General features: G+C 51.8%; 1 protein-coding gene and 1 pseudogene across 1 annotated transcript; one reads left to right on the forward strand and one right to left on the reverse strand.

The window, feature by feature from the left end:
• The first annotated feature begins 1,963 nt into the window (after positions 1–1,963).
• Positions 1,964–3,851, forward strand: LOC125551400 (annotated as a pseudogene).
• Positions 3,852–8,461: 4,610 nt separating this feature from the next.
• Positions 8,462–10,719, reverse strand: LOC125551401 (vicilin-like seed storage protein At2g28490). The gene is made up of 5 exons (XM_048714624.1): positions 10,228–10,719; positions 9,943–10,124; positions 9,739–9,819; positions 9,208–9,633; positions 8,462–9,103 (listed from the first exon to the last, which is right to left on the reverse strand). Exons 1-5 carry the CDS (start codon positions 10,631–10,633, stop codon positions 8,669–8,671), a joined length of 1,530 nt encoding a protein of 509 aa, XP_048570581.1. The 5' UTR covers positions 10,634–10,719; the 3' UTR covers positions 8,462–8,668.
• Positions 10,720–19,236: the final 8,517 nt, after the last annotated feature.

Here is a 19,236-nt window from a genome sequence, read left to right on the forward strand (position 1 = left end):
TGTACCGGCTGCGCGTCGCCAGGACCGTACGTGGTCCGTATTATCGAGTACATGGACTGTAATGAGGCATTATGGGAGTACGAGGACTGTTATAGACATGGCCTGCAAGTTCAAGGATCCGAGATGCATTTTACTCCCTTCTTTTGTATTTTCTCTATGCCTTCAAATACTTTCTTTTTCAGTTCTGCTGGGGCCCCCTCACCCTCCTTGTAAATATGTAGACATGCAAGGTGTTGGGCTCTCTCCTTTAATGAAAAAGATACTGTAGGCGGTTTCCCTGCTGTTTTCTCGTCAAAGAAGATCATTGGTATGTTGTCCAGTTAGGGATGGCAATGGGTCGGGTTTGGGGCGGGTGAAGCTGGTCCAAATCCAACCCATGACCCATCTTCCTACCCTCTGCCCATCCACCAAATTATCCATGGGCATAACTTGTGCCCATGCCCAAACCCGTTCGATACCCACATACCCATGGAGTTCCATGGGCATAGAAAAGTCAGCATGAAACCTTCCCAAATATCAAATCAACTCATCATCATTCACTCACAAATGACAACATAAGCTACATGCATAAGTAGGTAACAAGTAATACGATGAGTCCTTGAGTGTGACATACCAGAGGTTGATTCTGTAGCATATAGCTCATGGCACAAGTTGCATATTTCCTGCCATTTCCCATTGATTCGCTCTTTCTACTATCACTAGCATATGACCTCACATGTCATACGGATATCCATTGGATATCCATGGAGCACAAACTATAACCATGCCCAACCCGGCTGTTCGTGGGTATCCATATCCATGGACCCATGGGCAGAAATGTGCTCCATACCCTTGCCTAACCGGGCCAGGTATCCAGATCCATGGATAAAATTGTCATCCCTATGTCCAATGTGATGTCAGGTAAACCCTGAAACTTGTCTCAAAACCAAAAAATAAACCATGAACTGGAGCTTTAGTTAGCCCGTTTCGTTGTTTTCCTCGCATGGAATAAAGATCTTGAGCCACAAGTTGTGTCTGTGTGCATGTCCAAGCATATGGGAGTGCAGTACTAGCTCTAGCGCCACATTGCTGGGGTCGTGGGATGGCACAATCACCAAATAGAGAGCGTGGCGAGAGATTCAGGAGCTGATCGAGCGGCCAGCTGAGGGCATGTCCAATGCCAAGACTCTTAGGCTGCTGCCAATGCATGGGTGCTTAGATGAGGTGCTGAGCACATTAAATAGCTTAGCAACTATACTTTCCAATACATAGGTGCTTAGCTTATGGTTGCTAAGCTTGCTTCATTTAATGATTTAGCAACTAAAGTTCTTCATGTATTGGTGGGCTCCTTTCTTTTAAATGTTTTGCCTAGGTTCATGCATTTAGCATTGGTTCTTTCTGGGGTCACCACACTCATCTCTCTCCTCTTAAATAACTTGTCACATCAAATTTTTTACGTATGTGAAAGGCTTAACACCTGTACAAAGTGAAGCATTGAGAGGGGCCTTAACTGGGCGCTTAACTACTGCCACCTAACTAAGCGCCTATACAGGAGGCTAGCTTGCAACGCGTAAGTGCCCAACCAGGCGCTTATTCCATGACACAAATCGCCTAAGCGTCCGGCTCCAGGTGTGGCATCGGGCGCCCAGGAATTTGGTCAGTGCCGTGAAAATAGCTGGGATTTTAATCCCTAGCGCCTATCTAAGCGTTCCCATTGTGATGCCCTGACACGTACGACATCCCAACATTGAGTAGAGCCTGTTCGACAACACTCCAGCTCCAAAACACGGCCGGAGCGTGCGGAGCGGTGTGGAACACATCAGCTCTGCGGATCTGATATTCGAGAGCGGAGCGGCGTGCAATACAATTTTGCGGAGCGGCCTGACCCTCGCTCCTCGTTTCAGTAAAATCGAGATCTGTTCAAAATTACAGTGCCATTAATAGGGCCTCGCGGCGAAAATGAGATGCCCGATTGGGTTTTGTAGGTCGCGCAGTCCCTTCCGCGTGGGCGTGGCGCTTGCGTAGTTGCGTTGCACGAGAGCCTCTCATCCTCTCGCCTTCAAACCCCATCCATCTCCTCGATCTTACCCCCCGCGGCCCCGCTCCCGCGCCCACGGCCATGGCGTCTCTCTACCACTCCTCCCTCCCGCTCTCCCCGCCGTCCTCCAGCTGCCATGGTGTCCTCTCCTTGGCCCCTCGAACCGCGGCGCCCTTCGTCTGCCTCTGCAGAGCGCCACCGCAAGACAACCACGACGCGGAGCTCCTCGGCGCGCTCCAGTCCGACGGCAATGGCAGCCTCCTCAGAGAACATCCCGCGTCAGCCAAAGTTCTAGAGTCGGGCTCTGCAGAATTGGGTGACGGCAGCGGCGGCGGGAGGAGGAGCTCTCAGGCTCAGCTCCGGGCGCGTGACTGCGCGAGGCGGATCATGAGCCTCCCCATGGAGAGCGGGTGAAGGTGCTCGACCTCCTGCAGCGCGACGACGCGGCGCTCACCATCTCCGACTACAACGACATCATCTCCGCGCTCGCGAGGGGCGGGGACTACGACTCCGCGGTCGCGCTCTTCAGGGCGCTCGAGCCCAACGGCGTCGTTGCCCCGGACGCCCACTCTTTCGCCATCGCCGTGCAGTGCTTCTGCAGGAAGGGCGCGCCCGACGAGGCAAAGGAGACGCTTGACGAGATGGTGGCTCGCGGTCACCTCCCCAGCGTCGCCGCCTTCTCCGCCGTCGTGGGCTGCCTCTGCAAACGTGGACGCGTCACCAGGGCCATGGAGGTGTTCGACACCATGCGTGCCGTCGGGAGCGAGCCCACCATCCGCACGTACAACAGCCTCATCGGCGGGCTCTGCTACGTCGGCCGCCTCGAGGAGGCGCGGGACCTCCTCAACAAGCTCAAGGACTCGCCCAAGCAGACGGCGGACATCTACACCTTCACCATTGTGCTGGACGGGTTCTGCAAGGTAGGCCGGACGGAGGACGCCATGGCCATCTTCGAAGATGCCATCCGGATGGGCCTCTCGCCCACGATATTCACCTACAATGCGCTGCTCAACGGCCACTGCAAGGAGGGGAACCTGCTGAAAGCGTATGACCTGCTCATGGAGATGTGCGACAACGATGACTGCCCGCCGGACAAGATCAGCTTCAGCATTGTGCTGCCGGCGCTGCTGCGGGCAGGCGAGATCTCCGCAGCGTGGAAGACTTTCAAACGCATGGAGCACGCCGGGTTCGAGGCGGACAGCCGAGCACTGGACACGCTGGCCCGGGGCCTATGCCGGCAATGTGCGGCGGACATCTCGGTCCTGAAGGACGCCAAGGAGGTGTTCGGCAAGGTGGTGGCGGCCGGGCACGAGCCGGTGTCGTACACGTACTGCCTGATGGCGCAGGCACTGGCGCGCGGCGGCGAGGTGGACGCAGCCGTGGCCATATTGGACGACATGGTGCGCAAGGGGTATGCGCTGCGGAAGCGCGCGTACACGGACGTGGTGCGCGCGCTGTGCGACCGCAGCAGGACGCACGACGCTCTCCGGGTGCTGGCCGCGGTGATCACGAAGGACTTCGTGCCCGGCCGGAACGCGTTCGACGCGCTGCTCGAAGAGCTCAGCCGGCAGGGGAGGTGGCCCGACGCCATGGCCGTGTACGGCGCTGCGGTGAAGCGGGGCGTCGTGGTGTCGCTGAAGCGTCACGTCAAGGAGGCGCTGGCGCGGGATCAGAAGAAGGAAGAGGCGTGGGAATCGCCCGCACAGTTGTGTGTCCCATAGTGAGAGAGGAGTGTACTGGATCTGGCTTGACCGCTCCCTCCTCATGCTTCCATCCGTGTTCCCACTTTATTTTACGGCTGTCTTTTTTTTAATCTAATTATCTTCTCCCCTGATTTTAAGGGATGGGGCCGGGGCTTATTTTGTTTCAATCAAATCATGCCACGTATGCGGGAGCACGGGATGAGAGCATGCTGGGGGAGCAGACAAGTCTCCCCACAAATACCTTCTTCTTGGAGGCTTTCCATTCGATGCCGAAGACAATGATTTGATTCTGATGTGCAAATGCCTCATGGGTTCTCGTGAAAGAGATTGTGGCATCACTGCACCGGCAATTTCAATGTTGTTTCACAGAAAGGCGGTAGAACTGAGATTAGGGCATCTTCAACGCCAACCCGCAAAAATTCTTCTGCGTCTGTCCGTAAAGAAGGGGGACCAATTCACGGACACGGATGCGAGAGGTAGTCATCCAACCGTAGCCGCATATATTTTCATATAATAATTAGAATCAACTGAACGAAATTCGTTCAAACACGGCCGAATTTCATATAAACATGACGGATTTCATTACGAATACATTTAAATGGTGCTGGCCTGTTAGGCGGGCTCTGAAGTATAGTTTATACCTAACCTAAATGATTGTCGGCATCCGGTTTCTGTGTTTGACCATCAACCCCAAGAACTGAAGCTTCACCGTCTTCAGTCCCGCCTCGTCGCTCTCCAGCCCCATCTCCGTAACCTCCGCCTCAGGAGTCCTGGGAACTGAAGCTATCCGTCTCCACGTCGTCGCCAAGCGAGTAATCAGCCGAAGATGCTCAGCCCATTAAGCTTGGCGTCGACGGGAGGGGAGGAGCGGTGGCCTTCCTGGGACACGAGCGATGGCGACCTACCATGCACTACTCTTTCTCGCTGCCAGCAGCGCCCGAGGACGTGCCGGCTCTTCGTGATCGTGGCGCCCGGGCGCAGCCTCGGTGATTTCCTCCTTGTCGGCCTCGCCGAACAATGCCTCGCCCGCCTCGTCTTCACACTCCTTGCCGGCGGCCGCCACCTCCGCAACCCATTGTCGGTACCGCCAGCGGGCTAGACGGATCTTGCGGGCGGAGCGGTGGTGCTCGAGCAGCGCCTCCTGCTCCGTCAGGTCCGCGTCCGGCGCGACTGTCCTGCCGGCGGTGACCTGCTCCTTCACCTGCAGATGCTCCTGGAGGAGGTTGTGGTTGTAGTTGGCGTCAGCCTGCGTCTGTCGGAACTGCACCTCCCGCACCGTGTCCATATAATGGGCACGGGCCTCACCGATGGTCATGGTGCAATGTACCGGCAAGGGTGGATCAAAGAAGGGTGTCGCGAATGTAGAGGAGGGTGGCGCTGGCTCGTCGTCGAAGTCGTTCTCCATTTGCACGTCCTCCAGCTGCCTGCCGGCTTGCCAGTCCGCAGGAATGGCGCTCATGGCCTTCTTCTGCTCCGATGTCAACCCGTCCCAGAGAGTTTTGGTGGTGGAGGGATCCATGAGGAGTGGTGTGGAGATGGATGACTGGCTATGACCGAAGCACCGAGGCAGTGGTTTATATAACATCGGTAGACGGCGCCGGAGGAGACACCTCGGTAACCGCATGACATCAATGCAGGCGGCAGGCGGACGGACGGCCAGTGTGTTGTTTGAACGTGCGACAGTCGTCGGCACTGGGAAGCAGCGCGGGCGGCGCTCTCCCGGTCGATGCCGGTGCGGTGAGCGTTGGCCGGGCATGAATGCGAGCGCTGACCCTCTGAAGCGGCGCATGTCGATAACACGCAGGAGGAAAGAGTGGTTTCTGGTAGGTCAGGGAGGTCCAAAGCGGGCTTGGGATCAGTCCGGACTCCCACAAATCTCCCTCATTTTTATCTTCGATTTGCAGAAAAAACGAGTCCGCACCACACAGCGAACCGATACAGAATCACATTGGATGGTTTTCGTCGTACTCCGGACAGTTTGAGTGCACTTAGAGCATCTCCAGCCGTTGGCCCCCCAGGGGGCGCCTAAAATCGCCCCCTGGGGGTGAGCCGGCGCAAAAAATCGGCCTGGGGCCGAGTTGGTCCCCAGCCGTCGGCCCCAGGGCCGTCCCCGGGCGCGTTCAAAAAAATTAAAAAATATAGCAAAGTTCAAAGTTCGGCGAAGTTCGACATATATTACATTAAAAAAGCGGGTTTTTATTACACAATATATATAATTAAAAAAAGAACTGGCTAAAAGCGGAGTAGCCGCCGTCGCCGCCGCCGCCGTCGTCGTCCGGCTTCTCCTCCTTGACGTGGCCGTCCCTGGTGGACCCCTGACCGGCATCGCCTATGCGGGCTGGTGGCGGCGGCGCGGTGGTGTCGTCGCTGTCCTCGATGACGACGATTCCTCCTTCGTCACGGCCCCGACGGCGCTGCGCGAATCACCGTAGGGCGGCGCACTGGCGCTCCCTCGCCATCTTCAGGGAGTCCGCACGCGCCCATTCTAGGGCCGCGTCGTCGTCGAGCTCGACGTCGCCGCCGTGCTCCGTCTTCACCGTGGGGAGGCCCGGCTCCGTCTTCACCGGCGCCAGGCCCGGCTCCGTCTTGGGCTTGACGAAGCGCAGAGGAGCCGACGAGGGGGTGGGCCGACCGCCCTCATTGATGATGATACCGGCGCTGCGAGTGCGCCGGCCGAGCGGCGTCTCTGCCGCGGGCTCAGCCTTGACGCCGAGCAGCGCCGGACGAGTGTGAGGAAGAGCGGGAGGAGGAGGAAGAAGAGGAGGCGCCTTACCTCCTGGGCAACCATTGCCCGTCGCGTCAGCGGTGAGCCGTGGCCGTGGCGGCCGCCCTCGCCGGGGGGTATGCCAACGGCGGGTCGTTGCCGCCCTCGAGGTACATCAGAACGCCCTCGAGGGTGCGGCCGGGGACACCCCACCACAGGTGGCGTCCGTCGCCGTTCTTTGGTCCGGCCACCACCGGCGCACCGTTGGTGGATGCCATCCTCTGCTGCTGCCGGCGCTGGAAGTACGCCGTCCACGCCGCTATGTTGTCGGTGGCGTACTCGGGGAGGGCGAGCTGGGCGTCGGTGAGGGAGGCACGCATGACGTCGACCTCGTCGGCGAAGTAGCCCGGTTTCGCCACGGCGTTGGGCAACGGGGGAATGGGCACTCCCCCGTTGCTGAGTCTTCACCCCGTTGGCCCGGCGCGTATGTCTGGCGGCGCCGGGATGTTCACCTGGAACAGGAGCCAAGACTCCTGTTCGCGGAGCGAGCGGCGGCCGAAGCCGTTGGCCGCGGCCTCATCTCCGGGAAATCGCTCGGCCATCGGGAGAGGGAGGGCTCGGCGGCGGCGCTCGGGAGAGATAGAGGGCGGGCTAGGGCTGGTGTGGCCAGAGGCGAGGAAGGCCACCGGCTTATATAGCGGCGCCGCCCCGTGTGTACGCGTGCGAGGGAGAGGAGGCGTCGGCGCGCCGCCCGTGAGGAATCAATGATAAGGCTGACCGGCGGCAGCCTTGCCATTGATTCCCCGCGGGAAACCGAGGCGCTCAGGGAAGAAGACACGCGATGTCGCTGATGCGGCAGGCCTGCGGCTCGTTCGCGCCAAAACCGCTCGCCCCGGCGCCCCCAAGCGCCCCCCAGCGCGCCGGGTTCGACCTGTGTCCACCGACGCTAAATTCGGCTCAGGTCAGCGAAAATCGAGCTTTTAGAGACGCGACTGGACCGATTTTTTTATGCCGCGTGAGAAAAGGTTTAGAAAGGCCTTTCTAAGGCGCGGCTGGAGATGCTCTTACTTTCGTATCGGTTGGGACAGGAGCATCAGCATCCAGTAGTGATGAATGATTCGGTGTCGAGGTTGTACGTTGTTTAGAACTTGTAATTAGATGGATAAGAGAGACTCACTAGATTTATGTATTGTTTTTTGAAAATACTAACACCCATATGTATGGTAATCTTGTAACTCGTCCACACATGTGGATCACTGTCTAGTTAAGTTTACATGAATCTTGACAGACACTGAGATAGTTTTCACGTGCGATATAGGACGGGGCTGATGTGTGGGTGTTGGAGAGTTTGCCCACGCCTCGCAACATGTGGCCACCACATAGTGCATGCGCGTGTAGGCGAACTGCTTTGCGCCCACACAACACTCGTACATTGTTGTATGGCGATTGCAGTTACGCGTACGTGACAACTTGGTAAACACGCATGACAATTATGATTTGTTGTTAGACGGCAACTGCAGTTGCGCGTACGTGGCAACCAGATAAACACATATGGCAACTGCGATTAACCATACATGACAACTATGATTAGACTATATATGACAACTAGGTAAACACACATAGCAACTACTGTTTGACTCGTACATTATTGTATAACGACTACAGTTACGCGTATGTGGCAACTAGGTAAACATACGTATGTGGCAACTAGGTAAACACACATGACAACTATGATTTGTTGTTAGACGGCAACTGCAGTTACGCGTACATGGCAACCAGATGTGATAAGTAGTTAATCACACACGATAACTATGGTTCAATTAGACGCGGCAACTATCAACAACATTTATCACCCTGGATAACTACATCTGCCATCCCGAACGACAACTAAATCGTCATCCGCCAGATACCTCGCGTAGCTGCGTCAGAACACGTGTGGGCAATTCATACGTTCACCACATACGTTCACCCACACACAACACGTATAGGTGTCTCCTGCTCACGCCACACACGTGGACGAACAGTCTAGCCCGCAGCTGAATTTGACATGCATCTTTATTTATTGACGACACCAGAACTCACATGAACAAACACGTACTAGAACACAACACACACTAGCGACACAAACACGGAAACAGACGGCGCAAACACGCGCATGATGTACAGAAGTTTCGACCAGAAGAACACATGTAAGATCGATCATCTGCTAAATAAAGCATTAAGCAGATGGCTAGCCGCGTGCGCTCACTCCCTCGCCACTTGCTTCATAACAAACGGTTCCCTCTCCTTCCGCCCCTTCTCCTTCTCCGGCAAGGGCGGCTCGATCACCGCCACCGTCTGGGCCTCCACCACCTTCCTCAATTCCTTCTGAGGGACGCCCAACCCGGCCGCGAGCTCCGGCCCGAGCATCATGCGGAGGACAGAGGTGGGGCCGGTCAGGAACTGCGGCTTGTTCCGCCGCGCCGACGTGGTGAACCCGAAGAACACGAACGGCCCGCCCCGCGACGCCACCTGGACGAACGGGAGGTGGCGTGGGATCCAGAACACGTCGCCGGCACGCACCTCCGCGCTCATCGCAAGCGACCCGTTGGGGAAGACCACCTGGATGACGCCTTCCCCGGCGAGCACCACGCCGTACTCCGTCGCCCTCGGGTTCACGTGTGGCGCCATCATCGAGCCCTGCACATTCCAGGCCACACCCACACGCAGCATTGATCAGCTTCGCCGCAGTGGTCTGAAATCTTTACCGCTCTGATGGATGGTTCAGAAGAGCAAAAACGTACGGCGGTGAGGTTGACGAGATAGACGCCGATGTCGGAGTGGTCCAAGGGCTCGTAGTCGTGCTTGTCGACGGAGATGCTCCAGCCGTAGGTGTTCCGGAAGCTGGGCTCGTGGTCGAACAGGTTGTAAGGCTCCGGCGCGCGCAGAGTCTTGTCCGACTTCTTGTTCAGCTCCCCTCCGATGAACCTGCTCATCAGTTTCCTCCACGACCAAGTCCAAGTGGATTGCCCGCTACCGGGTTCGTCGTCGTCGCCTCTCCCCACTGGTCTCCATGGCTCGCTCTCCCTTCCATTTTCCCCCACATCACGCTCGCCTCCCTGTCCATGCTCTTTGCCACCGCTCCCGGACTCCGTTGTGTAGGACACGAAAGGGCCCCCGGTTCCACCGGTTCGCACGGGTAAGATTCTTCCCAGTTCGTCGTAAGTGGTCTGAACACGAGACATGAGAAACAAAATAATCCTGGTGCCATGCGTGTGAATTTGCTACTGAACTTAAATTAATGTGAAATGTTGAGACGAATTTAGCTAGCTCACGTTGAGAGCGGTGACAAGAATCTTTGGCTCGAATCCGGCCAGCACTGACGTCTGTTTCCCTCCCCCACCAAGATAGAAGGACTGCATCGTATCGTCAATTCGTCAGTAATTCGGTAGTCTGGTCAAGATGTAAATAATCAACAAGGGCTAAATCTCATTAGTTAAATGATTGCAGATGCAGAACAAACAGGGCATACGCATGACCTGATAAGGTGCGAAGCCTGCGCTATCCGAGGCGTCGATACTGCATATGATGTGCAGCCTCTGGCCTTTGCCTGTGTTGACCATGTAGAAGATGGAGCCGGCGTCGATCTGTAGGACGTCGCCCATCTTGAGCTGCTTCTCCACGAGACCGCCCTTGTGGATCCATCCAACCTTCACATCCCCTGCTCAGATAGAATTCATAATAAAAACATATAAACGGGTGTGGGTTGATTTTCGCAAAAAAAAAAAACAAGAACGGTGAGCAGTGGTTGGATCGGTATGCACCTCGCTGCACGAAGAGGATGAGGTTGGAGTCGATGTACTGCGGCACGAACAGCGTCTTGGGCTCCATGGTTATGAAGCCGATGTGCATGAGCCCCTCCCGGCAAGCTCCGCACTCGGCGGACCACCCGCCGTGCTGCCACGGTGCTTCCGGCACGGGCAGCCCGCGCACGACGTGCACACTCCCACCTTCCGACTCCACCACCTTCTCCACCTTGTCCAGCAAGAACAGGCCTTTCCCAGTCCCGCCACCCCCGCCGCCGCCCTTGGCCTCTTCCTCCGGCCGCCACTCCCCCTCCCCCTCCTCCCATCTCTCGCGTGAACGCGGAGTCCCCATCGCCGACCACCCCGAGAGGAGGAGAAGCAGCACGAGCAGCAGCGCCATGCCGGCAACCCCGCGACGCATCATCCGCTAGCTCGCACGATTTCTCGGCTTGCAGTATGGTTTCTCGATGCGAGCCGTACTGGGTGTGACTGACTATGTGACTGTGAGAGAGACGGTGGCGAGGTGCTGTTAAAGGGGCGAGCGACGGGTGGAGGGGGAGTAAGCTCCACGTGTCGTCGTGCATGGGCAGCCTCATGTGCTACACGTAGCGCGCCCGTGGATGAGGACGCAGGTGGCCGGCCGGCTGCTTTCCAAGTGTGCTATTGCTTGGCACCAAGACTTTTCTTGCCTCGTGCCTCGACGAAAGATCGAGTATAAGTGCGTGTACGTACGCTCGCCGCTCAAGACCGATCGAACGTTTGTGGGTGTTGTGAGAGGTTTAGGTGCTACGGAAGTACATAAGCTCACATGCAAATCTTTTTCCAGTTTCAGAAAAATAAAAAAGCTCAGGTGCTCGGAAGCTCCCAACCGTCGGATTTAAAGATCCGATGGTCAGAGGATACCTCGGGCCTGCATGTAATTATCAGTTTTTTTGTTTTTGCTCATAAATTTGCACAAGCTATCATCGTAGATCTAAGATTCAATGCCTTGGAAGCTCCCAAAGCACCTAAGCACGTAGCATCAGATATTTTTCGTGTGCACCAGAGCATTTCTGTTGAATATATGATTGTGCAAGTATATTGTATATCTTGGCCCACCTTCTAATCATTGTATAGTTGAGGTTCAGGCCCATCTTGTACATCCATATTTACATGCGTTATGCACCGATCAATACATCGAGTTGCATTGTCAAAACATTCTTTTTCAACATGGTATCTCTACTCCTATAAAAATCTGAGTTGGTGATGATGGTGTGCATGTCATCCATCATTTTCGACCATCTGATTTGCATCCGACGCATAGAAGGCAACCCCACTTCACATTTGCAAAGAAACCCCTCGTTCCATTCATCCGATTCCATCCAGTCCCACCTTATCCGATCAGCGAAGGAATCGATATTTCTAGAAACAAATGGAAGCAAACTGGCAGCGATGGCTACTGCTGGGGTCGTCTGCCCCCAACTCCTCTCCACCGGAGCAGCCTCAACGCCCACCGCCACACCACCTCCACCTTCCCCTCCTCCCCATCGTCTCCTCTCCTCCTACCCCGTCTCATGCGACACTGACATCGTCAAGTACGCCGCCGACGCCGTCCATTGGTCGAGTCCGCAACGCCTCTCCTGCCCACTCCTCAGATTCAGCAGACCCGCCGCCCACCACGTCTCCCTCCTCCCCCTAGCCCATCTTCTCCGAGGACCGCGTCGGCAAGTACGCCGCTAGCGGCGTCTGCGCCTCGTGTCCATGAGGACTCTTCTGCTTCCTCATCTGAGGCTGTGATGCAAGAGACCTGCCGCCCACCACCTCCCCTTCCTCCTCGCCGACCTCTTTTCATATGTGATGGGCATTCAAAATTTGTCATTCCAGCTTCCCCCGTCTGGATGCTGTATCAGTAACAGTTGGAGAAGTCTAACTGAATTATACTCATTGTAGATAGTTATTTCCTTTTTCTAATGCCTATCATACTGACTCCTACATTCTTAGATGCCTTTTTTATCTATCATGTCTACAGTTTTAATGCATTTTATAGCTTGTTTCATTCTAATTTGTTTGCAGTTTGAATGCATTCTTTTGTAGCCATGGATGCCTTATTTTTTCCTACATATGTATATCACATGCCTGAAGAAGAAGATGACAAGTACATCACCTTGGCTGGGATAGGTATTTCCAGTGCCATGGATGCCTTATTTCTTTGAACCGGTATTTTCGCACTAGCAACTCTATGTTGCTCTTTCTAGAGCTACATGCATAAGTAATATGAAAGATTCTTTCTGTCCTGAATAAGCAAAAGGAAGGCCAGTCCAACTCTGTTGCAAATTTTACAAATAACATAGTCTACAAAGAAGTTCTCAATGTGCAGTCCAAGGTATGAACCACTCAACTACAATTTGGTGGCTGGAGGAAATCCGGTCTATCTAACTAGGGTCAGTAATGTGAAGTTGCTTTCCCTCTACTGTTCTTAAGTAAGTTACATGCTTCAGCATCCATGATATTCAAGCCGCACTCCACTTTTTCTTTTACAGAAACGTGGTTGATGTAAGAAAGTTACAAGAGGTCCAGTACCAATTTTTTCTGTATGTGTGCACTTGCCCCTTCCATATACACATGATTCAAAAGCATCCTTTCATGTACATTTTGTTTTTTAGTGACTGCTAATGGAATGGCTTGTTTTGTTTTCTATAGCTGTTCCAAGGAAAGGAACAATTTTATCGCAGTAGTTTTTCTAAGGCTGGATGCGAAAATATGTGTTGGCGATCGCTGGTTGAGCTGGTGCTATGGGCGATCTGGCATGAGCGCGGTCGTTACATTTTCACAATCCAGAGTAATCGGCTTTCTCTCCTATTTTTCATGTGTTTTGTATGGTATTTATTCCTCTATCAATGAAATCAACAATTCTGTTGTTGGGGTTTAAAATCTCTGTTGGAGCTTTGTTCTTGCCCGGCTCTGATATGCATATTGTATGAATAAACTTCAGATGAGAGGCATTCATATTGCAGTCAATTATTCATGTACATGCACCATTTTTTAACCAACATGCAAGACTTTGAAGTTCTGCATACTCTATTATGTATGCAAGTTTTGTATCAAGTGTTTTTAATTGTGTTTTCCATATGAGTTCTCGTGGCCAGTTGCTGATTATGATATATTTGTAGGGCTATAACACACTCTGGAACTATTTATCAATATTTAACAATGGTTGATCACGCTTCCAATATTGCAGATGTTACGCAATACTGGGTCCGCTAACAGCAGCATTTTGACCCATCTGCGTCATCAGGCCCAACCGAAGAGCAACACCAACTTATGAGAGGCCACGGGCCTTCCCCCTCAAAAGACTAGCCTCTAAGGAGGGGACACCCCCGCCCTTATAAGTCGTGTTATGTCTCCCCCCACAACCAATGTGGGACTAAACCCAACAATCTCTCACTCATACGTCGGTCACCCATGGGCCTGCTAACACCAGCGTTTCCGGCCCACCAACCATGACCGACCTCCCGTGAGTCAGCCAAGATTTATTCTGGGCACATGTGCTCTGATACCAATTGTTACGCAATCCTGGGTCCGCTAACAGCAGCGTTCCGACCCATCTGCGTCACCAGGCCCAACCGAAGAGCAACACCAACTTATGAGAGGCCACGGGCCCTCTCCCCCCAAAAGACTAGCCTGTTAGGAGGGGACACCCCTACCCTTATAAGTCATGTTATGTCTCCCCACACAACCGATGTGGGACTAAACCCAACAGGAGATTGCTATGCTTCAAGATAATGTTATGTGGTTTGATTATTATTTTGTTCAATTCTTGCAAAGTGGTTTGAGATGTCACAACATTGATTTATTTGAGCTATTATTTATCTTTATCTTTTGCTGGTGGGAGGCATGTTGCATCAAACATGGAGATATGACAGATCCGCGGGATGGGCTGGTGGCGGATTATGATATGTGCTATAACAGATTGAGCCCATCGGACTAGAGTCGAAGGATAAGTTGGTAGTCGCTACACTTCCATTGCACAAATTCATGGGGGACAAACATCGATATTATCACATTTTATTCTTCCATTATGTGTATTAATGTTAGGTTAAAGTGGGGTGCTTAATGTGTTATCGTTTCTGATAAAGCTGGTCAGTGTCATCATAGTTGTGGATGGATTTTCTATCTATCGCATGCTCTCTGTCCCCTTGAGTTAAGATAGAGTGAGCAATGAACAAGTCTTCCAACAAGATGAATATTGAGAAGAAAATGTTTGGCTTGAAGGACGGGGTTTATTGGTTAGAAACATTATGTTTGATTGTGCTTGATGTACACCTATCAACATATAACATCGCTTTGATGGATGTATTGATATTTTTATATTATTCCGTAGCAATGTACATGTACTTGATTATAACTTATGCCCATATAATATTTTGTGATTCCGTAGCGTAGCACGGGCATCTTACTAGTCATACCTAAGATCCTAACCCTACTCCCTGCCGCCGCCGCTGTTACACCCGACGCCGCTGCCGCCTCCTCCCCTACCCGCTTCCGCACCCCTCTCCCCTAACCCTAACCCCCGGCTGCGCCACCACCCCTAGCCGCGCCGCCCCTCCCGAGCCGCGCCACACCACCTCTCCTCCCGCATCGCATGGCGTCCCTCGGATCCTCCGCCTCCGCTCGCACCAACCCGTTTGCCGGCCCTGACCCCGTCCTCATCCATGATCTCAATATCCTCGGTCGAGTTCCCGTCGTCCTCGATCACCTCACCTCCACCTACTATGCCTGGAAAAAATATTTCTCCCTTGTGTTCCGTGAGTACAATCTTCGGGATCACGTTCATGGCTCCGTGGATTCCCGGTTCATGGAGGACGATGAGGAGTGGATGACCATCGACACCACTCTCATCCGTTGGTTCTACACCACCATCTTGAATGACCTCTTCCACATGGTGGTCTCTGCCGAGGATGATGCTCACGCCATCTGGACCAAGCCCAACGGTCTCTTCACCGACAACGCGCTCCAGCGCAAGGTTTTCTTGCACATCGAGTTTTTGGGTGTCATCAGCACGATTCGTATATTGACGACTATTGCATGCGCCTCAAGAAGCTCGTCGACGAGCTCCGTGACCTCGGTGACAAGGTCTCCGACGAGCTTCTTCTCAGCACGCTCATTGTCGGCCTGAACGACGACTTCGGGAACGCCGCCTCCAACCTCCCCCTCATCACCGATCCGACTTTTCCCAAGGTTGTGGCATACCTGAAGCTGGAGGAACGGAGGATGAGGATGTGGTGCACTCGGGCCACTCACATGGCCCTCACCGCCGGCACCCGCAGTGGTGCCCCGCCCACCGCCTGACTCCTCAGCCGCGGCCCAGTCTGGGCCCCTTCCAGACGCCGCCTAAGGGAGTCTTGGATTAAGGGGTCCTCGGGCGTCCGGGCTATGTAACATGGGCTGGACTGATGGGCTATGAAGATACAAGACAGAAGACTTCCTCCCGTGTCCGGATGGGACTCTCCTTTGCGTGGATGGCAAGCTTGGCATTTGGATATGTAGATTTCCTTTCCTTTGTAAACCGACTCTATACAACCCTAGGCCCCTCCGGTGTCTAATATAACAGGAGGGTTTAGTCCGTAGGGCAATCACAATCATACATGCTAGACATCTTAGGGTTTAGCCTATTTACGGATCTTCATGGTAGAATCAACTCTTGTAATCCTCATACTATCAATGATCAATCAAGCAGGACGTAGGGTATTACCTCCCATCAAGAGGGCCCAAATCTGGGTAAACATCGTGTCCCCTGTCTCCTCTTACCATCGACCCTAGACGCACAGTTCAGGACCCCCTACCCGAGATCCGTCGGTTTTGACACCGACATTGGTGCCTTCATTGAGAGTTCCGCTACGTCGTCATTGCTACCTCTTGAGCACTGCGTTGGTTTTCCCTTGAAGAGGAAAGGGTGATGCAACAAAGTAGCGTAAGTATTTCCTCAGTTTTTGAGAACCAAGGTATCATCCAGTAGGAGGCCACACGCAAGTCCCTCGTACCTACACAAACAAATAAGAACCTCCAACCAACGGGATAAAGGGGTTTTTAATCCCTTCACGGTCACTTACGAGAGTGAGATCTGATAGATATGATAATGATAAGATAAATATTTTTGGTATTTTTATGATATAGATTGAAAGTAAAAATTGCAAACTAAAATAGATTGGAAACTTATATGATGGAGAATAGACCCGGGGGCCATAGGTTTCACTAGTAGTTTCTCTCAAGATAGCATAAGTATTACGTGGGTGAACGAATTACTGTCGAGAAATTGATCAGAATTGAGCATAGTTATGAGAATATCTAGGTATGATCATGTATATAGGCATCACGTCTGAGACAAGTAGACCGACTCCTGCCAGCATCTACTACTATTACTCCACACATCGACCGCTATCTAGCATGCATCTAGAGTATTAAGTTCAAACAAACGAAGTAACGCTTTAAGCAAGATGACATGATGTAGAGGGCTAAACTCATGCAATATGATATAAACCCCATCTTGTTATCCTCGATGGCAACAATACAATACGTGCCTTGCTGCCCTACTGTCAGTGGGAAAGGACGCCGCAAGATTGAACCCAAAGCTAAGCACTTCCCCCATTACAAGAAAGATCAATCTAGTAGGCCAAACCAAACTGATAATTCGAAGAGACTTGCAAATATAACCAATCATACATAAAAGAATTCAGAGAAGATTCAAATATTGTTCATATATAAACTTGATCATAAACCCACAATTCATCGGTCTCAACAAACACGCCGCAAAAGAAGATTACATCGAATAGATGTCCACAAGAGAGGGGGAGAACATTGTATTGAGATCCAAAAGGAGAGAAGAAGCCATCTAGCTAATAACTATGGACCCGAAGGTCTGAGGTAAACTACTCACACATCATCGGAGAGGCTATGGTGTTGATGTAGAAGCCCTCTGTGATCGATGCCCCTCCGGCGGAGCTCCGGAAAAGGCCCCAAGATGGTATCTCACGAGTACAAAAGGTTGCGGCAGTGGAATTAGGGTTTTGGCTCTGTATCTGGTAGTTTGGGGGTACGTAGGTATATATAGGAGGAAGAAGTACGTCGGTGGAGCAACATGGGGCCCATGAGGGTGGAGGGCACGCCTGGGGGGGGGGGGGGGGGGGGGGGCGGGGGGGGGGGGGGGGGGGTAGGCGCGCCCCCTACCTCGTGCCTTCCTGGTTTCTTTCTTGACGTAGGGTCCAAGTCCTCTGGATCACGTTCGTTCCAAAAATCACGTTCCCGAAGGTTTCATTCCATTTGGACTCCGTTTGATATTCTTTTTCTGCGAAACTCTGAAATAGGCAAAAAAACAATTCTAGGTTGGGCCTCCGGTTAATAGGTTAGTCCCAAAAATAATATAAAAGTGTATAATAAAGCCCAATAATGTCCAAAGCAGAATATAATATAGCATGGAACAATCAAAAATTATAGATACGTTGGAGGCGTATCAAGCTTCCCCAAGCTTAATTCTTGCTCGTCCTCGAGTAGGTAAATGATAAAAATAGAATTTTGATGTGGAATGCTACTTGGTATAATTTCAATGTAATTCTCTTAATTGTGGTATGAATATTCAGATCCGAAAGATTCAAGACAAAAGTTTAATATTGACATAGAAATAATAATACTTCAAGCATACTAACTAAGCAATTATGTCTTGTCAAAATAACATGGCCAAAGAAAGTTATCCATACAAAATCATATAGTCTGGCTATGCTCTATCTTGACCACACAAAGTATTTAAATCATGCACAACCCCGATGACAAGCCAAGAAATTGTTTCATACTTTTGGTGTTCTCAAACTTTTTCAATCTTCACGCAATACATAAGAGTGAGCCATGGACATAGCACTATATGTGGAATAGAATGGTGGTTGTGGAGAAGACAAAAAGGGAGAAGACAGTCTCACATCAACTAGGCGTATTAACGGGTTATGGAGATGCCCATTAATAGATATCAATGTGAGTGAGTAGGGATTGCCATGCAACGCATGCACTAGAGCTATAAGTATATGAAAGCTCAACAAAAGGAACTAAGTGGGTGTGCATCCAACTCGCTTGCTCACGAAGACCTAGTGCATTTTGAGGAAGTCCATCATTGGAATATACAAGCCAAGTTCTATAATGAAAAATCCGCACTAGTATATGAAAGTGATATCATAGGAGACTCTCTATCATGAAGATCATGGTGCTACTTTGAAGCACAAGTGTGGTAAAAGGATAGTAGCATTGTCCCTTCTCTCTTTTTCTCTCATTTTTTTATTTGGGCATTTTCTCTTTTTTATGGCCTTTATTTATTTATTTAGTCCGGAGTCTCATCCCGACTTGTGGGGGAATCATAGTCTCCATCATCCTTGCCTCACTTGGGACAATGCTCTAAAAATTATGATCATCACACTTTTATTTACTTACAACTCAACAATTACAACTCAATACTTTGAACAAAATATGACTCTCTGTGAATGCCTCTGGCGGTGTAACGGGATGTACAATGAATCAAGAGTGACATGTATGAAAGAATTCTGAACGATGGCTTTGCCACAAATACGATGTCAACTACATGATCATGCAAAGCAATATGACAATGATGGAGCGTGTCATAGTAAACGGAACGGTGGAAAGTTGCATGGCAATATATCTCGGAATGGCTATGGAAATGCCATCATAGGTAGGGTATGATGGCTGTTTTGAGGAAGGTATATGGTGGGTGTATGATACCGGCAAAAGGTGCGCGGTATTAGAGAGGCTAGCAATGGTGGAATGGTGAGAGTGTGTATAATCCATGGACTCAACATTAGTCATAAAAAACTCACATACTTATTGCAAAAATCTATTAGTTATCGAAACAAAGTATTAAGCGCATGCTCCTAGGGGGGTAGATTGGTTAGAAAAGACCATCGATCGTCCCCGACCGCCACTCATAAGGAAGACAATCAATAAATAAATCATGCTCCGACTTCATCTCATAACGGTTCACCATACGTGCATGCT

Source organism: Triticum urartu, chromosome 4, assembly GCF_003073215.2.
Source record: "Triticum urartu cultivar G1812 chromosome 4, Tu2.1, whole genome shotgun sequence".
NCBI lineage: Eukaryota > Viridiplantae > Streptophyta > Magnoliopsida > Poales > Poaceae > Triticum > Triticum urartu.